The sequence below is a fragment of the Haematobia irritans genome, chromosome 1 (genome assembly GCF_050003625.1).
Source record: "Haematobia irritans isolate KBUSLIRL chromosome 1, ASM5000362v1, whole genome shotgun sequence".
Lineage (NCBI taxonomy): Eukaryota > Metazoa > Arthropoda > Insecta > Diptera > Muscidae > Haematobia > Haematobia irritans.
In genome coordinates, this window is record NC_134397.1 from 280197971 (window position 1) to 280224797 (window position 26827).

The window sequence follows — 26827 nt, forward strand, 5'->3', positions numbered from 1 at the left end:
AGTACATCGTTGTGTGTTCTATGCTTCGATTCTGCTTCCGGACGAAAGGTAAAATTTATAAAATCTAATACTTTCTTCTTCATTGTTTGTATTACAGAAAAAAGTGCTGGCCACATGCAAGTGAAAATGAGCGATGTGTAATTTGCCATAAAAAAGTTATTTTTTTTAGATTGACTTTTTTAAATTGTGTTCACATTCTGTAAAAAAGACAACGATTAACAAAAATCCTATACGTTTCTTCCAAACATACCACTGGCACCACCCGGACTGCCCCATCGGCTGGAATGATAAATCGCAAGATGATGTCTAATGTACTAATGAGAATTATTGTGCCGATTCAACTCTGATCTGAAGACAAAAAGTTCCCAATTGGCGGTCGTTACCACCGATAAAACATCGGTCCAAACTTCCTGTCTCGTCAATTAGCAAATTGGCGAGTTGGTCTACGAATTGCTGACCCATCCACTGCGTTCTTCTCATTTAATGGGTTTTGTTCTTTTTGAACTGAAAAACCACTCGATACATCCAAATGAAAAATATTTTCCTACCGAACAAAATTTTAGATAAATAAAATTTCCATTTCTTATAAAATATTATGGTTAAGAGCAAATAAACCCGAATTTATTACGATTGTATATAATATTTTTTTATTTGCCTTGAAAGGATTTTTTGATTCAAAAGGTAACTTCGCTGGTCAAAAATTTACGTACTGTAGCTATTTCGAATTTTCTTTCGAAATTCGAAATAGCTACAGTTTAAACAAGTTTAAACTTTGCAATTTTTTTCCGTTACGGTATTCTAAATTTCGTAGCCATGCATTTGGATGTGACCTTTCCATTTTCAGTCATAATTTTCATTTCAAACACAGTCACACAAATGTCATGCGAATGAGTTGAATTTAGATGCTGTATGCCTTAATGAGTGACAGCTCCAATTAAATAACAATGATTGGCCATTGTTGCCTGGAAGAAAGCAACAAAACATTAAACAAATTGTCAGCCATTTTTCACTAATAAAGAAACAATTTGAGCCATTATATCTGTTTCCGTAACAAACCATCCAAAACATCATCACAAACAATTTCAACTAAAGTGACGTTAGGCAAATAATGATACGTTACACCTATACCACTGTTGACGAGCTATGAAGAATATTTTTGGGGTAAAAAGAAACTAAACTAACAACATTACAAACACAAATGTCATGGCGGTTTCACAACTATAAGTAAATAATTTTCAACAAAATCCAAGAAAATGTATTAGACAAAATTATTTTGTTTTAATTTGGAAATTCTTCTAAAGGCACAACTCTAAAAGCACTTCCAAAAATGTTTTCTTTATTTTAAATACATAAGAAGTTTACTAAAATTTTTTATAACTCGTTTTTTCATATTTTGAATGGGTAATTTTAACTTTGTTTCAAATTGGTTGATAACGGAGCAAGAATTAATAAAATGGTACAAATAATTTAAATTTTGTCGAAAAAATACTAAATTATTTCTAGAAAAAAATTTTGAAAAAATTGTGAAAAGTACTTTTACACTTAAAAAATACGTTTTTTGTACTTTCTAAAAAATTTCATTTTCCATTCCCGGTATAGGTTAGGTATAGTGGCAGCCCAATATTTCAGGCCATTGTGAGTGGTGAACTTCCTTCTTATTACTGAGTTCTTCCCGATACTACACTCAAAAAAAGTTTACTTGGATCCAAAGATTTTGACCTTCCTTTAAGGATTTTGGTATTGATCCCGAGCCAAAGATGCGGCTTCTTTAAAATAAAGACATTTTTTAGGGACCTCCCTGGCTTTAAATCTAGGATCGATAAAATTAAAATTGGATACAGATCTCATTCATTTCTCTGTTTGCGATATATTAATAAAGGTATTCATGTACAAACAAATTCCAGTTTCAAAATCCGAATTATGCCAAGTATTTCAAAGTAAACACTGTTTTCTTAATGCTAAAAAAACTTTAAACCAACGATGCAAATCCTTAAAATAAGTCTTAGCCTATATCTGAAGCATTTTTATCTTAAATTTAAAAATTCAATTTGTCAGTTGATTTAAAAACGATTTCTTTAAATTAAAAATGGCTTTCTTTATTTTAAGGAACATTTGTCTTACTTCAAAGATTTACAACTTCATCAGAGGGACGCAAAATTTCAAGATTTGTGTCCTAAAATTAATGAAAAAAATTTTTGAAACAAGGATTATAAACTTTCTTTTAATGAAAATGTCATTATTTTAAAGAATTTTGTCCTTAGCATTGCGTAAATTTCGAGTCCTAAAATGTAAGTTGCATAATTTAGATCAATAACAAGGAACTTCGGTGATGCCACACTGAAAAAAATATTGTCGTGAGGCCAAAGATTTCATGTCCTTCAACTACGAATGCAAATTTTGCTTAGCATAAAGGACGCATTTCTCTAATATACAGTTTTTTTCATTGTCAAAAAGTCTATAAACTTTTCAATGAAGTCGTATTGTCCTTATAATTAAGTGAAAATGGGTATCATAACATGAAAGAAATTATTTTTGGGCTAAGGTCAACTAGACTTTAATAATTCAGAAAAATTCTTTAAAATTAATGAAATTGTCTTTAAATTTGTTGTCTTTTTGCATCTTGACTACAAAGCAAAAAATCGTTCAAAATTAGGACATGATATTCAACACTTTATTTTAAAGACGTTTTTTACTTGAAACATAGTATAATTTCTACTGGAGGTCGAGTCTGAATTTGGAAAATAAAGTTGTCGTTAACTCATTTTTAAAGGACTTTGATAGCATATGAAGAAAAAAAGCTGAAAAAGCGAAAATTTTAAATTTGCTTCCTAAAAGCAAGAACACAAAACCTACATTTAAAAGAGAATTGTGTCTTAAAAGCATCCTTACTTGTACTCTCCGCTTCTTTGGCTCTTTGGAACCGGGCATGTTTTTTTTTTTCAGTGCACTTATAGAAGCATTGAAACACTCAGAAATGTCAGTAGCATTACTGGGAGGGGATAATCCACAGCTGAAAAACTTGTTGGTGTTTGGTATAAACTGGGTTTTAACCCACGGCCATGTAAGGCGAAAGTGCAAACTACCGTAGAACGAGTCCCCAGTGTATATTTATGTAACACAATTTATCATTGCCTACCCTAAAACTATGTACTTAGTTGGCAGGGTTATAGCTGTATTTTAATTTTTTGTTTGTCAACTCTAATGGCATGTCAGCCATTCATTCATCCATTCGTTGATTTGTCTGTCTGTCCGTTCTACTATGTGTCATATGCTCTAAAAACAAATTGACAAAAAATTACAAAATGAAAAAATCCCACTCACTCCATTTACCATTGTCAGCCGTCATCCAACCAACCAAGCTCTGGGAGTATCAACGAACTCTTGATGATCTGAACCTCGTCAAAGCCAGACCAACTCATAATGTCTACAACTCAGGTTTGCTATCTTTTCTGCCAGAATTTAGATGCTTGCTCACATCGTTCCACTTAATATAGCGTCCAGTGGTTATATTTCCCCAAACATTGTGTATTTGCAAAGTAAATACTTCCATATCCCTCCCTTTGTTCACAGTAATTTAGTTATGAGCATTGAGGATCCATTGTTCCTTACTTCTTTTCATACATTCAGGGGTTATATAAAATGGATTCGTGGTGTAATGCTTGATGGCGGGATAGGGGACAAATAAAAAATATGAGCTCTTGTCCATTAATAAATGTCACACACAGGCTCATTATGCTGTCAACATGGGGAAATTTTAATTTCTTATGGCCAATTATATTTAATGACTTCAATTTTGGAAGGGGATGGTAAGTTTATATGAAGCATTGAAATTCTCTAAAGATGGCGTGGTACTGCACATTGGATAGGTTTCGAGATCTAAAAACCTAATTGTTATAGTTTGCTGTATAAGGTATAAAGAGATATTCAAGTAAAGGGTGATTCTTTTGAGGTTAGGATTTTCATGCATTAGTATTTGACAGATCACGTGGGATTTCAGACATGGTGTCAAAGAGAAAGATGCTCAGTATGCTTTGACATTTCATCATGAATAGACTTACTAACGAGCCACAACGTCGAATTTTCAGTGAATGGGCCCTAGAAAAGTTGGCAGAAAATCCGCTTTTTTATCGACAAATTTTGTTCAGCGATGAGGCTCATTTCTGGTTGAATGGCTACGTAAATAAGCAAAATTGCCGCATTTGGAGTGAAGAGCAACCAGAAGCCGTTCAAGAACTGCCCATGCATCCCGAAAAATGCACTGTTTGGTGTGGTTTGTACGCTGGTGGAATCATTGGACCGTATTTTTTCAAAGATGCTGTTGGACGCAACGTTACGGTGAATGGCGATCGCTATCGTTCGATGCTAACAAACTTTTTGTTGCCAAAAATGGAAGAACTGAACTTGGTTGACATGTGGTTTCAACAAGATGGCGCTACATGCCACACAGCTCGCGATTCTATGGCCATTTTGAGGGAAAACTTCGGAGAACAATTCATCTCAAGAAATGGACCGGTAAGTTGGCCACCAAGATCATGCGATTTGACGCCTTTAGACTATTTTTTGTGGGGCTACGTCAAGTCTAAAGTCTACAGAAATAAGCCAGCAACTATTCCAGCTTTGGAAGACAACATTTCCGAAGAAATTCGGGCTATTCCGGCCGAAATGCTCGAAAAAGTTGCCCAAAATTGGACTTTCCGAATGGACCACCTAAGACGCAGCCGCGGTCAACATTTAAATGAAATTATCTTCAAAAAGTAAATGTCATGGACCAATCTAACGTTTCAAATAAAGAACCGATGAGATTTTGCAAATTTTATGCGTTTTTTTTAAAAAAAAGTTATCAAGCTCTTAACAAATCACCCTTTACAAGTTTACAATACCATTGAACATTATAATAAGCGTTTACCACACCAGCAAAAAAAAAATTGGAAGTTCTTCCAAAGGCACTTCCAAAAATGTCCTCCCAAAGATGTTCTTTATTTTAACTACACAGGAAGTTCTTTGAATTTGATTTTTTATAACTCTCTCTCTTCATATTTTTAATGGGAAATTTCAACTTTTTCTTTTTCAAATCGGTTAGAAACAAAATAAGAATTAATAAAATGGTACAAGTTATTCAAATTTTGTCGAAAATATACTAAATCCTTTCTACAAACATTGCTAGTTTTTCAAAAAAAAAAAAATATTTGATGTCAAATGTAGGAAGTAGAGATGTGCACGTCAGTAATTTTTTACTCACGCTCACGCACACTCACGACGGAAAAATCTTACCCACGCACACTCACGCACGATTTTTTTGTAGGTCTCACGCACACTCACGAAAAGAAAATTTGTACTCTCGCACGAAAATGTCGTGACTCACGAAAAATATCATGACTCACGAACAATTTTATGAGTAATTTGCCAGAGGTACGTGTCTGAAATCATGAGCACGATTAAAATCGAGAGCGTTATTAAACTCTTAACAGGTTGGCTGATAAGTCCCCGGTCTAACAAAGAAAAACTCATTTTTTTTGTCAAAATTCGATGTTATTATTCAACATAGTTCCCTTCAAGAGCGATACAACGATTATAACGACCTTCCAATTTTTTGATACCATTTTGGTAGACTCCTTCGGTTTTGCCTCAAAATAGGTCTCAGTTTCGGCGATCACCTCTTCATTGCAGCCAAATTTTTCCCTGCGAGCATCCTTTTGAGGTCTGACAACAAGAAAAAGTCGCTGGGGGCCAGATCCGGAGAATACGGTTGGTGGGGAAGCAATTCGAAGCCCAATTCATGAATTTTTGCCATCGTTCTCAATGACTTGTGGCACGGTGCGTTGTCTTGGTGGAACAACACTTTTTTCTTCTTCATATGTGGCCGTTTTGCCGCGATTTCGACCTTCAAACGCTGCAATAACGCCATATAATAGTCACTGTTAATGGTTTTTCCCTTCTGAAGATAAACGATAAACATTATTCCATGCGCATCTCAAAAAACAGAGGCCATTACTTTGCCAGCGGACTTTTGAGACTTTCCACGCTTCGGAGACGGTTCACCGGTCGCTGTCCACTCAGCCGACTGTCGATTGGACTCAGGAGTGTAGTGATGGAGTCATCCATTGTCACATATCGACGGAAACTCGGGTGTATTACGAGTTAACAGCTGCAAACACCGCTCAGAATCATCAACACGTTGTTGTTTTTGGTCGAATGTGAGCTCGCGCGGCACCCATTTTGCACAGAGCTCCCGCATATGCAAATATTAATGAATGATCTGACCAACATGTTCCTTTGATATCTTTAAGGCCTCTGCTATCTCGATCAACTTCATTTTACGGTCATTCAAAATCACTTTGTGGATTTTTTGATGATTTCCTCGGTAACCACCTCTTTCGGCCGTCCACTGCGTTCACCGTCCTCCGTGCTCATTTCACCACGCTTGAATTTTGCATACCAATCAATTATTGTTGATTTCCATGGGGCAGAGCCCGCAAACTCATTATCAAGCCAAGTTTTTGCTTCCACCGTATCTTTTCCCTTCAGAAAACAGTATTTTATCAAAACACGAAATTCCTTTTTTTCCATTTTTTTCACAATAACAAAAGTTGCTTCACGCTCTATCTCACAAACTAATTGACTTATAGACGTCAAATTTTGACACAAATCATCACAAATACCAGCGACGCCATCTATGTGTCAGATCACTGACTTATCAGCCAACCTGTTAACATCGTAGGAGTCACTAAAATTGTAAATGAATTGAACTCTTAAGCGTTTTATGTTGATGAGCGGGATTATTTTCGTGAGCGTAGTTCGTTACTCACGCAAGATATTATTTATTATTTTCGTGACTCACGATCATGCACGACATTTTGGATTGGTAATCACGCACACTCACGCCGTTGCCGTGAGCGTGACTCATGACGTGACGAAAATTTTCGTGAGTCACGACAATTTTCAACTGATGCAAATTCAATTGAAATGATGAACATCCGTCCTATGACAAGCCCTTGTCAAATTCATCGCCTCTGCACCAATTTTGCACCACTTCCGGGTCCAAAAAGAACATTTTCGCTACTTTTTTGGCGACTTTTTTCTGCTGGGATATAAAGATAAAAAATTCCCGAATTTTTGATGATTTCATTCAAATGTTGATCGAGACTGTGCCTTAAATGGGCCATCCAATTTTAATCAAATTTTGGTCTACTCTTTGCAATATTTTGACCATATTAGTAAGAATATGACGCATTGAATAAATGTGTCAATTGAAACGGATTTGTCTGTAGAGACAAGAGCTTTAACATAGTCCCACAAAAAAGACTAAAGGTGTTAAACAGCACAATCTAGGCGGGCAATTGACCGGTCCCGAACGTGGAATAAAATGTTCACCAAAGTGGCCTCTCAATAACTCGAATGTTACGCTACGCGTGGCACCGTTTTGCTGAAAACACATGCCATGAAAGTTAAATTCTTGCATTTGGGGCGAACACGGTTGGATATCATCTCTCGGTATCGCTTACCATTCACAGTTGCGATACGATTCCCATTATCTTTGAAAAAGTATAGTTCAATGATACCACCAGCCCATATCGACAATTCAAGCTGAATTGTGCCAAAAATAAGCTTCGTCACTGAACACAATTTTTCGCGCGATTTTGTTTAACTGGGCACATTTTGATAACAAAATTGAAAGATTTCAAGCGTTGTTTGTTTCTTAGACGATTCACGGTTACATTGTAGGCCAAATGGAAAATGTTTGACAGTGAAACGTGCGTTAGCTGTTTAAACGTACGATAGGTGCTTTTGAAACTGTTGGACCTCATCACACATAATTGCATTAAAATAAATTAAAACAAATAAATAAACTTCAAACACCTATAAAAACCGCACGCACAGAAAAAACATGTTTGGGCATGGCTGCCGCATCCATTTAATGCTTATCTAGAGTATGTAATTGTCGCGAAAACCATGTATTTGGTCTTTGTAAAAATAATTTTCGAGCGGAGAAAATTATATGTTGGCAATAAGCATTTAAATGGTTCTCAAATGCCGCAAACATGTTCTATTATTTAAATGATAGAATTTGAGACCATTACATGGTCGGGAAAATCATGTACCTGACCATTCAATTTTTTTACTTTTTTATAGGTTACATATAGACATGTTTAGAACCATTACATGACCATAAAGACCATGTACATTGTTTTCGTGACCAATTGGATTTTTTAACTTGTTTGCAGCGAAAATAATTTTATAAAAACATTGAGCAGGTACACACGATTTTCATTTTATATCTTCAGTTTTCAAGCTGAAAACCAGCTTGCTTTCACGGTGACTTTTTTTAATTAATTAATTTAGATATATAAAATTATATGCAATCAATTCTTTGGATCTTTTCCATCCATTATTTGGTAAGAATTGATAAAAATTGAATCGTCTTCCTAAATATATTAGTACTTTTAATTTAGTATTTTGGTGAAAAAACCGAACATAGTACTCACCTTTACGCGTCAGTCGTGTGTTGATTGTTTCTTGGAATGGACGGAGAATACGGAATTATTGTGTTATGTGTTAATTTATTTATTCAGAAGTGGCACGTGGTTTTATGTGAACACAAAAAAGGAAAGTGTAATTGAAAAAAAATTTACCTGATTTTTGTTATGCATTTTGCTTAAGGCCGGTATGCACCTCTAGCGAAATTTTCGGTAGCAAAAATTTATTTAAGTCTACAACAAAAAAAACAGGGCTGTGTACACAAATTTTAAACCAGCTAACCGCTTTTAAAAATTGTTAATATATGTTCCAAATATTCCTCAAATAAATTGTTTATTATTTACAGACCTTTTAAAACTTTTACGCACACAATGATTGTAAAAAATTAAATGTTTGCTGCCAAAATGTGCTTTTGACAACCCTGTTATTTTCATTAGAGGTGCGTACCAGCTTACGAAATTGAACGCTACCGAAAATTTCGTTAGCATAAATAGCAATGTATTTCTTATGGGAATGAAATTTTTCGCTAGAGGTGCATACCGGCCTTTGTGGTATAATTTATTTTTATTTGCAGTTACATGATGCCTGCGTTTGTACATTTGATGGGCACGACGTAAATATGGAATGATTACATATTGCTGAAATTGAACTAGGGTTTCCATATGGATAATTTTCAAAAGAGAACTTTCGCTTTAAAAAAGAGAACATTTTAACTAAAAAAGAGTTTACAATAATAAAAATTTTTATTAAATAATTAATAATTTTATTGATATTAAAATTAAAATAATAATAGTACTAATGATAGAAACAACGAAATAAATATATAATAAAACAATAAGAAACAAAAAGAATCACATTTTCTTAAAAAATAAACAAAATAAATTGACGACGACAACGTATTGGCGTATTTACGTCGTACATTCAATTACATCTATTTCTAATTTTTACGCGGTACTTCGAAACGTCGCAATTGTGTTCCGGCCTTTAATTTGTCAACAGATTTAACCCAGTAAACAATTAGTGGAGAACAATTGTGGCGAATTCCTACTAAATAAATAAAATTCCATCAATCTAGGATTTTTTTTTTTGAAATAGAGTACATAAAGAGCACTGTTGGACATAAAACTACGGCACCAAAAAAAGAGTGAACAAAAAGATACGAACACAAAAAGAGAACATGTTCTCTTTAAAAGAGATGTAATGGACAGCCTAAATTGAACCAAAATAGAGTGTGTAAAATTATGTGAAGTTTGCTTGCACGACATTTTAAATACAAATAAACAATGAACTAATTTATAAATAAATAAAAACAAATAAATAAAGTTAATTTTGTGTTTTCTTTTCTCAAGTGGCGTCCTTTTTTCGACCAAGAAAATTTTTTTTTCATAAAGATCAAAACATTTTAAGTTGTGACCATGTTCTTTTAACTGAAAGAAAAACGCAAAAATGGCTCCTATCATATTATTTTGCTCTTCGAATATGATTGTGACAATCATGTTTCTTCTCTGCATGCGATTTAATGGCTCAATCACATAAAAATTAAAAATCAAAAAGGTACACCGGGACCTCATCCCGTACAGAAGGGTTAAACTAGTATTGCCATAATAGCTATAAAATCACTCTTTACTATTTATAAGCCACTGAAACATTGCTCTTAGAAACCACAATCGGTAAATAAATATATTCGAAATCGAAAACTGTGAATGAATTAAGTAATATTTATGCTCCCATTTCTTGAAATCAGTTTAGCTCGGAATCAAAGCATTTGCTTTTAAATTTATTTAAAAGTAAAAAAAAAGTTGGTTGGCAATCAGCTACATTGAACCTAAACGAATTTGTCGAGGTAGACGTCGAAGATGAAGAGTCATCATTCGCAGCACTCTTTGAGTTAGCGGCACGGTTTACCTACAAACATGGAATCACCGACCGAAGTCACTCTTTTTCCATTTCTCCAAAACTCGTGGTCACTTCCATTTTCTCTGAGAAGAAAAACAAAAAATTAAACAGAACCGTAAAGCTAAGTACTTATCAGAACACCTCTGTACAATCAATGGAGGACTATTTGGCCACCACATTAATGCTAAATCAAACAAATCGGTTCACTCTACTTTTTGCTGCAATAATAATATACATGTACTTTTTGTTTGCTGCCAAAGACCTTAGCACCAACTTTAATTATAAAATGAAGTAAGCAGAAAAAACTATTTTCCTATACATAGTAATTGTGAATGAAAAATTAACCTAACTAAAGACATTTTTGATTTCGCCAATATATTCGATAGAGAGTCCTAAATCTATTGAACACTGTCGTAAAAATTTCTCCTTTAAATTTTAATCACATCAAGGGACTCGACAAATCAGCTTGAAATCAAAGCCCATCATCAATACACACAAATATAAATGGCTCCCATAAAATTGCCAATGAAAACACATCGTCATAGAGCTGAGATTTTACACTCCATAACAATTTAATGGTTGGCCATCCCTCAATCACGTCATTCTTCGATAGACAAGAATCCCATTCATACTCCTAAGTGGTCGGTCATACAAAATGCCTGAATGGACATCCACACTTAAAAGCATTTCAATTTAGCCCCACGTCCGTCCTATCGCCAGTGGCTTAACTTTGCCTTTCCTTTCCTTTCTTCTATGCCAATAGCATGTGTGGACACATGTACATCCGAATGCCAATGGAATGACTGTCGGTAAGTTTGGACTTTCAATTTATTGCCAATATAAATTTAACACATGACAATAAATGTTGAAAATTGATTTTAAAAAATTCATTCATTCTCACTGCCCTTCTTCATTCATACATCCATTCATTCATTGATCCATCCATTCACACAATTCACACTTACTTAGCACTCTTCACAGCCCATAGGCTGGGAATGGGACCCCATCAATTGTCTTCCACCACCACGGTTTCATCCATGTTTCATTTACGATTGGATTTTACGGTTCTGTTTTCAAAATTTAATGTGACCAAATACTGCCGTTCTTACTGCTATTGTCGTTTTCCATTGGATTGGATTGTTCCATTTCTATAAATTATTGAATACCTGTAATAATTTATAGGATATTCCATTAGAGTTATGGCATCTGATGAAGGTGGTAATGGTGGTTGCTTCAGGTGGCTATGACCTCGTTAACTCATCTTGGTTTACTCAATTACATAGAAATTCGTTCAGCAGGCAGATGACGACCGAATGGCCACCCAGAAATTATTGAGTCATTATGGCCATAAAATTATTATAAAGAGACATGAAAATAAAATTTCTAATGATTTTATGGGAGTGTTAAAAGTTTTAAACTGCGCAAAAAAAGAGCTTTAGACAAAGGCATAAATAAACAAATATACATATACACCATTAAAATTTCGACCGGGCCGAGCCTTAAATACCCACCACCACACGAAAAGAAGGAATATGATCACCCCAAACCTATTTTAAGAGCAATATGTTTGCTTCTTACCACTATTATGCTAATAAGATCGAGAAGTAAACACTGGTGTTTTACTTTTAATTTAAAGCAATAAGGATGACCAATGCGTATTCTATCCTCCAAGAAGTGATATCGGGAAGTGAATAAATTTGAGGTTTGAGCCGATGTGTGGGAACGCGTTTTATTCTAGTGGTAAGATTGCAACATGTCCACTTTTTCCGAAAAAATAGGGATCATTTGCTTATAAGTGCTTTGTACGCAGTGTTGCCTGGTGATTTTTGAATCTTCCTCCCAAATCTTAAAAAAACCTAGAGTTTTTTTAAAAAAACCCCCCAAAAATTTAAGGATGCAAAATGTACAAAATGGGTTCCCAAATTTCGGGAAAAAAACTGTAGTGATACATTTTGAATTTAAAGAGCAGGCAAAACAAAATAATTTAATGTATAAATCTTTTAAATCAAATTAATTTAAAAAATCGGTTTACAAAATAAACGAAATTCAGTAAATATATACATTATTAAAATGTTAAATCGTCTGCCGTTGTAGTCTACAAATTGTAACCTAACCATAGGTTAGGTTAGGTGGCAGTCGGATGTATGAGGCTCACTTAGACTATTCAGTCCATTGTGATACCTCTCTTATCACTGAGTGTTGTCCGAATCCATGTTAAGCTCAATGACAAGGGACCTCCTTTTTATAGCCGAGTCCGAACGGCATTCCACATTGTAGTGAAACCACTTAGAGAAGTTTTGAAACACTCATAAATGTCGCCAGCATTACTGAGGTGGGATAATCCAGTGCTGAAAAACTTTTTGGTGTTCGGTCGAAGCAGGAATCGAGCTCGCCACCTTGTGTATGCAAGGCGGGCAATCTATAACTAAATGAAAATGTAACTCTAAAAATGTTTACTAATTTTGGTTTTTAACTGTGTCAAATATTAAAAATGCCCTTTCAAAAGAAGCAATTGAAAAGGATAATGAAAATTACCATTTTACCATTGTATTACCATTACCATTGCTTACTTGCTTATATTTGGGAACTTTGGTTTATTTCCTGCATCTTTCTCCTCCAATTTCATGTCAGAATTGTTCCAAATTTGGTTGAAAATTGCTTCACTTTATGAGGCCTAAGATATTTTTTAACCCCCAAAAATCCCCCCAAATAAATGTTACCCCTAAAAATCCCCCTACATTTGGGGGGAAAACCCCTAACCTTGCAACACTGGTACACGAGCAACTTTTGTTGCTCGTTAATCCATCGCCTGACACGATGCCATGGACTCGTTTCGAAGCACCGCGATCGTATTTTTAGAGAATTCTTTCGACCAATCGACACGAGCCTTTTTTTTTGCGATTGACAAATTGTGTGGGATCCAACGCGAACAAATGTTTTTGACGGTCAAATGTTCATGCAATATTGAATGTATGCTGCTTCCTCTATTGCCTAAGGTTGTGTCAATCTCACGATAGGTTACATGACGATCTTACAATGTCAATTCGTGCACATCTTCAATGGTTTCCGGAACAATAACTGATTATGGCCGACCTTTACGTAATTCGCCTTGGAGTTAACCACGACCACTGTTGAATCCACCATGCCATCGATAAATACTGGTTTTTGACGAAGCTTCATCGCCAAAAATTTAATCAAGTTCATCGATGAACTGTTGTTGAATTAATCCACGTCGAAAGTTGTAAAAAATAATCGTCCGAAAATATTCAAAATTTAATTCCATTTTAGGCGGGATATGCTGTAAACAAAGTTCTGACTTCGTATAACGTCAAAAATGTTAATCTTTGCGATAGAGCTGTTAGTTGGCCGATTGCAACACTAAGGTTGCCCAATCCCGAAATATAAAAGGACATCCTCGTATACCATAATAAGATGTCAAACCCAAACATAACCTAAAAACCCAAACCTAACCTATCTATTCTAACGGAAGAAACGTTTTGTCATTTCAGTTATGTAGGATTGGAACATTTATCACAATGGCCAACTCGAATAAGACCTCCTCTACATTAAAAAAAAAACACACACACACATTTATAGCTTCATGTTCGGAGTTAAATGTCACTTGGCTTTGTCATTTATCCAATATATCAGAGATGAATCCCCGCTCTTCATTTTAATGCATACCACGCTTACTCATTCTTGAAGCAACTCTTGATTGATAAAATTCATTAACTTTATTAAAAGTTCCACGTTTTTTATGCTCTTCTATTTTTGCATATACACAAACAATTTCGAAAAAATATCTAACTGCTCCCACCCATCATCAATCCGAAAGGAACAAGGCCACAAATATGAACCTGTGCTGATATAAGCAAAAATACAAGTGTGTCCCATCCCAAACCACCAGCTGCTTCTGCCTGGGAATCTGTGATAAATACATTAGTGTTTCTGTGTGCTTCTGTTTCCTGCGTTGGAAGAGACGATTAACATGTTCCTGCTGTCACTGCCGGTGTTGCACAAATAAAGAAATTAAATTGCCTGTTTTTATAGACGACGTTAGTGGCAGAGACAAGCGGGTGGGCTAACAACAATAAAAGTTATGAACGCAAAAACATGCTTCAAATTGAATTCCTAACAAGCTAATCGATCCTCGGGGATGTCAAGGAAAAGGCCAGCACTAAACGCCACACTCCCATGCCCATCACTTACAAGGCGAGCCGTCGGCACAGGGCCATAAAAGTCTCTGGACGCAATGTAAGCTCAGGGAATTGGGAATATCTTTTACACGCTCAACAAGGCCGATGCGAACGCGATGAGAAAAGCGGAAAAAATTAAAATCCATACAAAACATATTTCACACACTTGCAATCTGATACAAATATAAAAAGGAACAAAAATTAACGATGGAGGTATAGCACGTTGAGGAAAACTTTAGAATGTTTGTTTTGTTGTCTGTGAACAACTTATAGGCTCTACACATTACACTCAAAATCCACATTTTTGAGATTTCAAATCTACTTTTTATAAGGCAAATGACAGTTGAAATCTAGTCAAATTGGATTTTGGAAGTGTAATGTGAATGAGGTATTACTAAGTATTTATTAGAAGAGTTTCCTTTTATGAGGAACGAATTTTCAGACAAGTAAAGTTTTCCTATGACGCTAAAAAATTCTTTAAATGCGAGTAGAAAAGTTTAGAATCAATCGTTGAACCACGTATCATAACGGAAAGGGGAATTTCATTTGTCTTAAACTTCGTTTCGGGGGAAAGTATTTTTTCTTTCGAAAATCTATTTGCCTCGTTCGCGGGTTTATCTCACAGAAATGATTTTGTCTTTGTGCATCCAAGTACAATTCTCACATTATTATTATTCCTCTCATTATTATAATTTCTAAAAATTAACACTGACAAAAAAAATTTGTCATTAGGCCACATATCCATACTTAACGAACACTTAGTCCAAAAGTGCGAAGAAGTTACAATTCTCAGGAATGTTAACAATTTTCGGTTTTAGTCCCCACATTTTCCCTTTTGCCTTTTGCACGAGTATAAGGCAATCGTGGCTTTTCCCGCCCTTTCTTTTGCGACATACGTATCACACCGTCGCAAATGTATGTCGCAAAAGTCACAGGTTGTGACAGGCCAACACTGCTCAAGAAGTTTAGCAGTGCTCTAGAAGTTTTTAGTATATGGTAAACCCTTTTTGTATATATCATATTGGCATCTATTTTTCAGCAATCGGTTGTTGCCAGATTCATACATCGGCAACTGACAGACCAATTTTCTTTTAGACGTGCCTCAATAGGTATATTTGACTATTAAATATCCTTTGGCTTCCCATAAAACCCTCGTTTCGAGTCATAGTGGAAAGTACCATCAGCATGCGATGTATCATAAAGTCATTCTCTCCCTTAAAACTGGTGAGTCAAATGTGTCCAAGAATACCCAACGACGAATAGCTCTGCAACTTCTGTTTATTGTCAAGTGTTTTAATCCCCTGTTAAATATCATTATACTGACGGGGTCTAAAGTAGTCTGGGCGTTGAGGGGTTGGTTGCAATAGCAACAATAACTCTGAGATGAGCAACAACATAGCACACTGAGCACTAGGATAATTGCATTAAAATACAATTACATCCGGAACTGAAGAACAACGAAATGGCAAAGGAAACCAGTCATTACAACGACATAGATACAGCACCGTTGTAATATCCATTATATCCTTTCCCAGGATATTAAATGAACTCGTACTCATACAAGTGAATCTGAATGCAGACAGATTCACTGAGACACATACATTCGTATTCAATTCGATTCCACAAAAACACAATCTCTCAGAGTTCTTCAGCATTGATTATCGGTGGAGATGTTTGTGAACTGATATAAAAGTAACAAGCAGTTCATCATGATTATTTTGTTCGGTTACCAATGAAAAACTCATACAAGGACTCTACATAATCCCCTTTGTCCGAGTTCAGTGTTGATGTTATTTTCCTATAGACCTTTGATGGCAAGTAGGCAAGGATGTTTGTAGAAGTGGATGATGATTGTTGGTGCTCCTGTTTTGTGTCATATTTGTTATTGTTGTTGTTGTTGTTATTGTTACATGTCACACAATTGCATTTGTGTGTAATTGAAATTGCTTTTATGGTTTCGACTGCAGTCGGTTGCTTGTCCCCACTCTTTGGGCTTTTAATAAAATGAAATTTGAAAGTTTTTCTACTCATCATACTGCGTAACATTGCTTGGCAGAATTTCTCAATGGAATTTTCATTGCTTGTGTATGGACATTTTGGGAAGGGACATTCTCTCGTTTACCGTTTTCGTTGAAATTGCATTCAGTGTTGACAACTACATTCCAGGTTAATGACAAATTGCAGTCATCGATATGTCAGGACATTGGATGCAGTGCGAAGGTGAAATGTTGTCATCACCTACGTATACAATTACATAGAAAAAAAGAGATATGAGAAAGTGAATAATTCCCAATAATAAATCCAGCGAACTATCGACAAAGGTATTCTTGAAGTATAAAAATCTGAAATGTTTATTGATGTTAAGAGACGGCAGATTTGTTTTTTCTTCCTTAACCAAAAATAGATCAACTGGAGGCGTTTGGTCCTTTGAAGATATTCTAAAATATGTATTTTTACATAACAAATCATATTTAATTGAAGTGAATAGTTTAAATAAATACGGTACAGGAGATATTCTAGCTTTGAATTCAGTTTTCTTTTTGTAGGCCAAATTACAGATGCACATAAGCATACTGAACCCAATTTTAGGATAGCTTTTATACAAATCAATCTCCCGATTAGCTAAAGAAACATCCTAGAGACCAATTAACCGATCATCTGAATACCCATTATCAACAATACAAAGAATTAAAAATATATTGTAAAGGGTAGTTAAAATTTCAAGGGCCGATGTTGATTTTGAATAAAACACAAACTATTTAGGAAATTATTGTATTTTTTTTTTTATTATGATATATTGGTATTACCCAATTATGTATGGAACAAAATATCAGCCAAATGGGCGCCGCGACCTCGGTGGCACACCTTCATCCGATGGTCCAAATTTTCGATGACGCTGAGGCATAATGGAGGTTCTATACCGTTAATGTGCCGAATTATCTCATCCTTTAGCTCTTGAATTGTTGCTGGCTTATCGACGTACACCTTTTCTTTCAAATAACCCCAAAGAAAAAAGTCCAACGGTGTCAAAACACATGATCTTGGCGGCCAATTGACATCGCCACGGCCATTGAATTTGTTGCGCAAAAGAGCCATTTTTTCGTTAGCTGTGTGGCAAGTGGCACCGTCCTGCTGACACCACATATCCGCATCCATATCTTCCAATTCGGGCCATAAAAAGTTCGTTATCATCTCACGATAGGGAACACCATTCACAGTAACTGCCTGACCGGCCTCATTTTGGCCCGATGATGCCGCCAGCGCATAAACCGCACTAAACAGTCACTCTTTGTGGGTGCATTGGTTTTTCGACAATCACTCTTGGATTCTCATTCGCCCAAATGCGGCAATTCTGTTTATTGACGAATCCACTGAGGTGAAAATGTGCCTCATCACTGAAGATGATTTTCTTCGAAAATTGATCATCCACTGTTGCCATTTCTTGGAACCATTCTGCCCATTCACGACGTCCATGGTTCAAATTGAGTAAGTCTGAAATAGAGAAATGTCAAATAAAATTCGGAAAAACAACTTGGCGTTTAGGTGTGGTTTACATTCAACATCGGCCCTTACACCACCTGAGCTTTGTGCGATCTAGACTAGAATATGCAGCTATTGTTCGGAATACTATATGCACTTTAAATTGCAATCAGATTCAAAGTTGATGAATATCACAAAATAAAGTTTTCTGCTTTATTAATTTATAAAATAATTAATGGATGTATAGACTTAATTTATTTTTAGAATTGTCAGTCTGTTAGGAATGTATTCCATAGACTGAATAAATAAATAAAAATGTCTGCATCCATTTTAGTACATTTTATGAACATTATGTTCATAATGATCATAAAGTCTTTTAGACTTAGCTTAGGCAAAGCCAAGTGTATTATTTGAAAACGTAATGAAAATGTTATATCTGCTTTTTATTTATATACAAAACAAACATGTTTTAATATAAAGAACCTATTGAAATTTAGATTTTTAAGCTAAAGTTAATCGCTTCTTTACTTGCCCGAAATCATTATGGACAATTAAATTATATTATAAAATATATCCCACGAAGACTTAAGACTTCTTATATTATAATTTGGCCAATACGATGTCATACTGAGGTCCTTTTTTAAGGCAACGCATTTGCTGCATACACCTCAAACTCTCTCATATGACATAGTTTTAATCGTTATAATTTCTAGTTTTTCAACCATTCCTCTTACATCCCCACCCTATTACCGATATCACTGTATTTTTATTTAAAAAGTAATCATGGAAATATGTTTTCCTCTCACCAGAATCCTTTTGAAAACACGAAACTTGAAACTCTAATCAAATATGCTGTAATCCTTTAATCATCCTTAATAATCGCGACAATGAAAACAACAACGCCAGCAAAAGCAGCCAAACGGATCCAAGTCAAAGTCAATTCATAACAAATGAAGTAGCCGTAAACACTTGACATCTACCACCCCAGACGTTCCGTCCTCCCCGTTTTCCACCACACCAAACGAATAGAATAAACAACAATTACTCAAATCCCGAAAATACACAAAAAGGACAAAGGATTGTTTCCAACAGTGAAAACACATAAAAGTGGATTCGTATACGCACCACACAGCAATTGTCACAACGATTTGCAATCTGATATCCGTGTAACCTCAACCAACATCAACGGCAATCGGCAAACCAAACAAAAAAAGGACACCAGTAAAAGGGCGTGTTTCCCCTTTGGTAAAAATCCAGGGGTGTAATTAAGGTATCTGGTGGAGCACCGTGGAAGCCAATTACAAACCAAACACACAAACCATATAGTCCAAACCAAATGGTTCAGAGAAATCTGTGCTTAATGAGAACACAAAGTTTTTCAGTTCACAGGTATGATTTTATTAACACCATTTATATTTTTATAAATAATACCGATTTCAAGTTTAGATTTTTCTATACAATTCAAAAAGGTATTTAATTCAAAATGTCTTCCACACAATTCAGAAGGTTAGTTCAACACTACTTAATCAAATTCATACAATAACAACAATATATAAAAAATAAACGAGTAATAATAGCCTTATAACTAATAGAAAAAATCCCAAGCCCAAATGAAGTGGCCATATCTCAAGTATACGTAGACACGCACTATTCATGAAGTTTGAGTACAGGAACTTTCACAGATGGCGGTAATTTTTCGGGACATTGGCTTACAAATGTTAACATCCCGGCCCCCTTGCAGTAACCTGCAATAAAAAATAATAGTAATTTGCAAAAGAGTATACCTGATCCCATTGTCCATCAAGCGAATCTCTAATTTAAAAAATTTTCTCCAATTTACTTTAGTTAACTTTATCCATCCAGTATAAATAATTGAAAAGATTTTAAGGTCCACGAAATGCTCCAAGTTATTTACTTAAGGTGAGCACCCTCCGGATATAATATACCCAAAAATGGTAAACTGAGCAAGTGGCTTTCCAAATGTTCCACCAGCAACGCCGTTTCGGATAATTTTAGAATATACATCACCCCCTAACGAAAGGTGTATGTAACCCGAAGAATAGAAGGTAGGATCAGCTAGTTGCAATCCAGGGTACTCATCAACTATATTCATATCAACAGACTGTCTCGGTGTCAGTACGGCAAACTTTTTACGTACTTCTGCATAAATTTCGACGGAGCTGCCTATTCCATAACATCCATGCAAACGCAAAGCACACTTATAGGAGTTTCCAACGCGAATAATTTTTTGACCTATGCGATGCACTAACGACTCCTCTATTATAGATACCTCTGACCCTGGATCAATAAGAACCCTTTCATTGACGCAACGATTGCCACTCACAATTTTTACCATCGCCGTCGGTCGGATCATTATGGTTTCTTGAATGGTGTAGGTCGTGGGCGGACCCCATCTACGTTCTTGAAATCCACCTTTTACCACATTTCTGGATTTGTATGGAACTACTTGTTGCGATGCATGTTTATTTCGTCTACTTCTGTCTGGAGAACGAGTACGTTTTCTCGAATTGAGAGCTGAACCTTTGGCTATTTTGTTACCTTCTGTGGACGAACTTGGTCCAGCTACAGAAGACAAATTGGACGAACGAGGTCCACTAGTTGAGGGGCTTATGGACGAACGAGGTCCAGATCCGGTTTTAGGTTGGGACGAACGAGGTCCTAACCTCTTTACGACGCTTTTTACTACCCTTGCAGACGAACTAGGTCCGGGTTTATGTAGCAATGTATGATGCATATCACCACATTTTTTGCAACGTCCCTCACTTTTACATGTACGCCATGTATGGTCATGAGCCAAACAACCAGCACAATGTCTATATATCGACACTATTCTCATTCTCTCCGAATAACTCATAGCCAGAAATTTACTGCAAAAGCGAAGTGGATGGTCCTTTAAACATATTCGGCAAACAATTTTCTGTTTACCTTGGCGATTTTCTGGAAGATATCTCTTTGCTTTTACCATGATTCTAAAATAATAAACAAAACAAAAAAAAAAAAATACGAAATATTATAAGATATTAGTCCGTCGGAAGTAAAACAAGTTTAACGATAGGTCTAACTAGAAGACCTCGTGCTGTTTGGATCTCGGCTACTCTGACCTTTTCGTCTACGCCAGGAAAAACCTTGGTAATACGACCTAATCTCCACTCGTTTGGAGCTAAATTGTCGTCACGCACAACAACCATATCATTTACCTTCAAATTTAGCTTTTCTGTCTTCCATTTACTTCTCTTAAACATTTCTTTTAAGTATTCTTCTTTCCATCGTATGCATATATTCTGGTTGAGCGCTTTCACTCTCTGCCAACGATTGATTATGGAAATTGGAGCTTCATTAATTTGAGGTTCCGGTGGGGCTAAAAGGGGTCCTCCAACCCGGAAATGTCCAGGAGTTAAAGCATCAATACAAGACACATCCTCAGACAATGGGCAAAGGGGCCTAGAGTTTAAACAGGCTTCAATGCGAGCCAAAAGGGTTGAAAACTCTTCGTATGTGTACTTTAGATTTGAGGCTATCCTTCTAAAATGATGTTTAAATGACTTTACGCCAGCTTCCCACAAGCCTCCCATGTGGGGTGCCCCTGCGGGATTAAAATGCCAATGTATTCCATTATTCACATATGTTTCCATAACCTCTGAACTTATATTTCGAATAAAATTTCGAAAATCTGACTTTAATACCCGTGAAGCTCCGACGAAATTTGTTCCATTATCAGAGTACATGTCCTTCGGGCTTCCACGTCGGGAAACGAATCTTGCAAAAGCAGCCAGAAAGGTGGGTGTAGACAAATCACTAACAGCTTCCAAATGTATTGCCCTTGTGGCGAAGCAAACAAAAATCGAAACATAACCTTTAGTGATCAAACAAGCCCTGCCCGTATAATTCTTGATGTCATAAGGTCCAGCAAAATCGACACCCACTCGAGTGAATGGTCGTTCAAGTATAGTTCTATCAACTGGCAATGCAGACATAATCTGTTCGCGTGATCTCTTAGCATGAATAGTACATGTCTTGCAACGACCTATAACCGATTTTATTAACGTCCTCGACCTCGGAATCCAGAACTCCGCTCTGAGAACCCTCAGCATCAACTGAATGCCTCCATGCAAAGTAACTTGGTGTATAAAGCATACTAAGAGATGCGACAGCTTACAATTGTAAGGTAAAATAATAGGATGTCTTTCACTAAAAGACAAGAAGACGGCGTTGGCAAGCCGACCCCCAACACGAATTAATCCATCCTCGTCGACAAATGGGTGCAAATTTAATAAGCTGCTACTCGAATTGATAGGCTGACCATTGGTAAGATTTAAATACTCTTCAGGAAAGTATACCTTTTGCGTGATAATAATGAGTTTCCGTTTAACAACCTGCAATTCATTAAACGAAATCTTTGCATCAGCGGCCGAATCGAACTTTCTCCTAAGTAATGAAATAAATCTGTAGACATATGCCATGACCCTTAATGCCTTTGAATAAGAGGAAAACCGGACTAACACATCTTCAAAGTTCTTGATGTATGTAAAGAATATCTTAATGCTTCTTCGTTCCTCTTCGGTAGAAAATTCTCGTTGAGACTCAATTTCCCAGTCGTTGCCTCCGTCGGACAACCAAGATGGACCATGCCACCCTAACGAGTTATCTATCAAATCCTTAGGTTGTACGCCTCTACTAATGATATCCGCTGGATTATGTTCCGACCTGACGTGTCTCCAACAATCTACTCCAACTAAATCAACAATTTTCGACACTCTGTTCGAAATAAATGTCGTCCACGAACAAGGGGGCTTCTGAAGCCAAGCGAGCACTATCATCGAATCACTCCAACAATAGAACTTGGTACGATTACTGTTCAAACTCAATTCGGTCCGTAATGTACCAATCAACTCCGCCAATAACAGTGCCCCACACAGTTCTAGTCTTGGCAAAGAGACAGTTTTAAGAGGTGCTACCCTTGATTTTGCAAACAGCAAGTGAGTTCGAACGATACCATTATTAGATCTTATCCTTACATATACACAAGCTCCATATGCTCTCTCAGAGGCATCCGAAAATCCATGTATTTCCACATGAGTGCTTGGGTCAAACCCTATCCACCGTTCTACTTTAATATGGTTTAAAGCTTCATAATCATTTATGAACTGCAACCAGCGTTGTTTACTATGAGCAGTCAAATACTCGTCCCAGCCAGTTTTATCAGCCCATATTTGCTGCATCAATATTTTCGCCACGATAATGACTGGCCCCAACCACCCGGCTGAATCAAACAATGAAGCTATTATGGACAAAACTTCCCTTTTCGTGTAATCGTCCTTCAGATGAATGGGTCTCATCGAAAAGTAAAATGTATCGCTTTTAGCATTCCAACGGACACCCAAAGTTTTTGTCTTGCTTTCATCGTCAATTTCTAAAAAGTGCTCACTAAGAAGATGTTCTTGTGGTAAATCCTTTAGAATTCTGTCGTCATTGGCGGTCCACTTTCTCATAGTAAATCCAGCGGAGGATAATGCAGCAATTAGTTGATTCCTAGCCTCTATTGCCACTTCTAATTCATGTGCCCCTGCAAGTGCATCGTCTACATACATCATATGTCGCAAAATTTTTGAAGCGAATGGTAATTCACATTCCACATCAGAAGCTAGTTGCAACAAACTTCTAATTGCCAAAAAAGGTGCACAATTAACACCGAAAGTAACAGTCTTTAACTCAAAATCCTGAATATCCATATTGGGATCCCTTCGAAAAACAATCCTCTGAAAACGGGTAAATTCGTCATGCAATAGGATCTGCCGATACATCTTTTCAATATCCCCATTAAAAACGTATCGATAGAATCGCCAGCGAATAATCAACAACATTAAATCATTTTGTAAAACGGGACCAGGATACAAAGTGTCATTCAAACTAAGTCCACTTGAGGTCGGATAGGATGCATTAAAAACCACCCTTAACTTTGTTGACGTTCTTTCTGGCTTTACCACCGCATGGTGGGGTAAATAATACCCCGTACTCTTTTCTGTAAGCGGGCCCACCCGAATCATATGACCTAAGGATTCATATTCAGCGAGGACAGTATCATACTTCGCTTTCAATTCCATATTCCGTACCAAAGAAGCTTCGTTTCGAAGAAATTGTCGAAAAGCCTTCGTTTTCGATAGCCCCAATCCCTTTCCCTCCAAATGCTGCGGTTTGAAAGGAAGACTAACCACAAATCTACCGTCAAGGGATCGGGTCGTTGTTCGCTTGAACAACTCTTCGCAATATTCCTCCTCTGCCGTAACCGCAGACACTTTTGGAAGCTCCTCCAATTTCCAAAATTTTTCCAATTGCAGATTCATACAAATCTCATTACAAAAAGATACAACAGTAGTAAAACTGCTACATTCACTATCCAAAGGTCCTGACAAAACCCAACCAAATATCGTGTTCTGAGCAACAAGTGAACCCAAAACGTTCCGTTGAACCCCATCCAACAGTATGTCAGGATAAAAATCTGCCCCAATCAAGATATCTATCTGATTGCTTTTAGAAAAATTAGGATCGGCCAATTGTAGATCTCCCAGAGAAAAGCTGTTCGGAATAGAAATAGATGAACTAGGAAGTTTCCCAGTCAGCTTGGGAAGTACCAAGCCACACATCTGAATTCCTGAATGATCTCGATATGTGGAAGCTAATTCAAATGTACATTGTTTCTGGGTTAATCCCGCCAGCGCATTGTTCAATCCTGAAATTCTTGCGCTTATCGTCGTAGTTGGCAAGCCAAGGCGTCTCTGAAGTTTCTCAGATATAAAAGATGCCTGAGAACCCGGGTCGAGTAACGCCCTTGCAATATACATAATTCCATTAACCTTAATGTTCACCAGAGCAGTTCCTAGTAATACCTGCCGTTGAGATCTAGCAAAACAATTCTGTACCTCCTGATCAACTGTAGAAACTTCAGAAATCAAAATAGGGTCGTTTGGTTCAGTCTCTTTTACATCCGTACTTAAAGCTACACGAGCTTCGCGATGTAACAATGTATTATGTCTCGATTGACACTTGGCGCAGCTCAATTTACTGGAACATTGATATACCCTATGGTTGTTACTAAAACAGTTCAAACAGAGGTTATTCTTCTTGACAATACCAAATCGTTCCTCTGGAGACATCTTCAAGAATTTATTACAATATTTAAGATAATGTTCCTGAGAACATATAAAACAAACGACTTTATTGGTACCCGCCTGATACGTCTTAACTCTTCTATGTGTGACCGTGGAATTATCTAGTTTTCCCACCTGTTCATGAACACCACTATGTGTCAAGTCAAAAACTGTCTCCAACGACTGAAAACGAGCGGTCAAAAAGTTATCGAGATCCGCCCATCTCGAGACTTCGGTCTTTTCCCTCACAGTCTGCTCCCACAAAGACAATGTAGTGACCGGAAGTCGTGAGGAGCACAAGAACACAAAGATAGGATCCCAACTATCAATATCAATTCCATATAAATTAAGCGAAGTCATGCAATTGTTAATATCCCTTTGCAACTTCTTTATATCATGAGCGGTTTCCGATCTAACTGGGGTCAGGTTGAAAAGTATTTTCAATTGGGTATTTACAAGAATTCGCTTATTCTCATACCTATCCTTCAGATTGTTCCACGCCATTTCAAATCCCTCGTGAGTCAGTGGTGACTTCTTAACAATTTCCAAGGCTTCACCCTGAGTATTCTGACGTAAATAAAACAATCTCTCAACTGCAGTTATGGATCTACAATCGATATAAACTGCCGTAAACATATCTCTAAATGACGGCCAAGAAAGATAGTCACCTTTAAAAATCTCGGTGGTGCAAGGAGGTAATCGCAAGCGATGGTCATTTGTTCTAATATCCTCCACCTGATGAGGCGTTTGATTCACCGAATGGGCCGTCGATGTGAGAACGGAGCTATTCAAAAACGTCTGAGAAAGCTCCCCCATAGCCGCCGCGCATGTGATGTACGCCTCCCTACACTGTTTGAAAAGATCCGACGCCTCTTTCTCCTGTTCCTCCGAGAAATCAGAATCTATACTAAATTTCTCATAAGAAGTTTTTACCTTATTCCAAAGACTCTTAAACTCCTCCTTACGAAGCTCCACAGTGAACATCGTATGAGAGGCATTTGACATTGCGTTATACTCATTCTCAAAATCCAAGAACAAAGCGGCAAATCTCTTAAATTTCCGTAAAAGAACAGGACCCTCCATAATGCAAATCTGTCCGCCTCCAGAAGTATAACTTCCGCAAGTCCAATTAACTTTCCAACTAAAGCTGCCTCAACCACAAAAATTTACCGCAACAATCAAGATTAACGAATAAATAATAATAATAATAGCCTGATTAAAATTAATCAATCTTCTCGGCACGGCCACTTCACCTGTCAAGTGGTGCAGTTAAAAAAATTCAAATAATACCTGCCCCAACACTGAATTAAACTTATATACACAAAAAATCTCCTTTCTGATTCAATCACGAAACCAATCGATCCAACTACTTTTTAATTGAAATATCTCCAATTACGAAAATGATAGTATCAATCATAGCTCCAATTGGGCACAGGAAAAAATCTTGATTAAAAAATTGATTGATTCCAAATTTCAAGTAATTTCTTAATTGATTCAATCAAAAATATAATCGATGTTGATTGCAAAACCAAATTAAATTCTTAATTAAAAAAAGGTAACTATCTTCAACTACCCTATTAATTGGCTTTGAGTTCTTATTTGGATCAACAATTG

At 36.5% G+C, this 26827-nt stretch overlaps 1 protein-coding gene across 1 annotated transcript; it reads right to left on the bottom strand.

The window, feature by feature from the left end:
* Positions 1-1033: 1033 nt before the first annotated feature.
* On the bottom strand, positions 1034-26296 carry LOC142236765 (uncharacterized). Its single transcript, XM_075308050.1, has 7 exons — positions 21131-26296; positions 20994-21037; positions 20100-20935; positions 19696-19792; positions 16315-16560; positions 16007-16136; positions 1034-1141 (listed from the first exon to the last, which is right to left on the bottom strand). Exons 1-7 carry the CDS (start codon positions 26294-26296, stop codon positions 1034-1036), a joined length of 6627 nt encoding a protein of 2208 aa, XP_075164165.1.
* Positions 26297-26827: the final 531 nt, after the last annotated feature.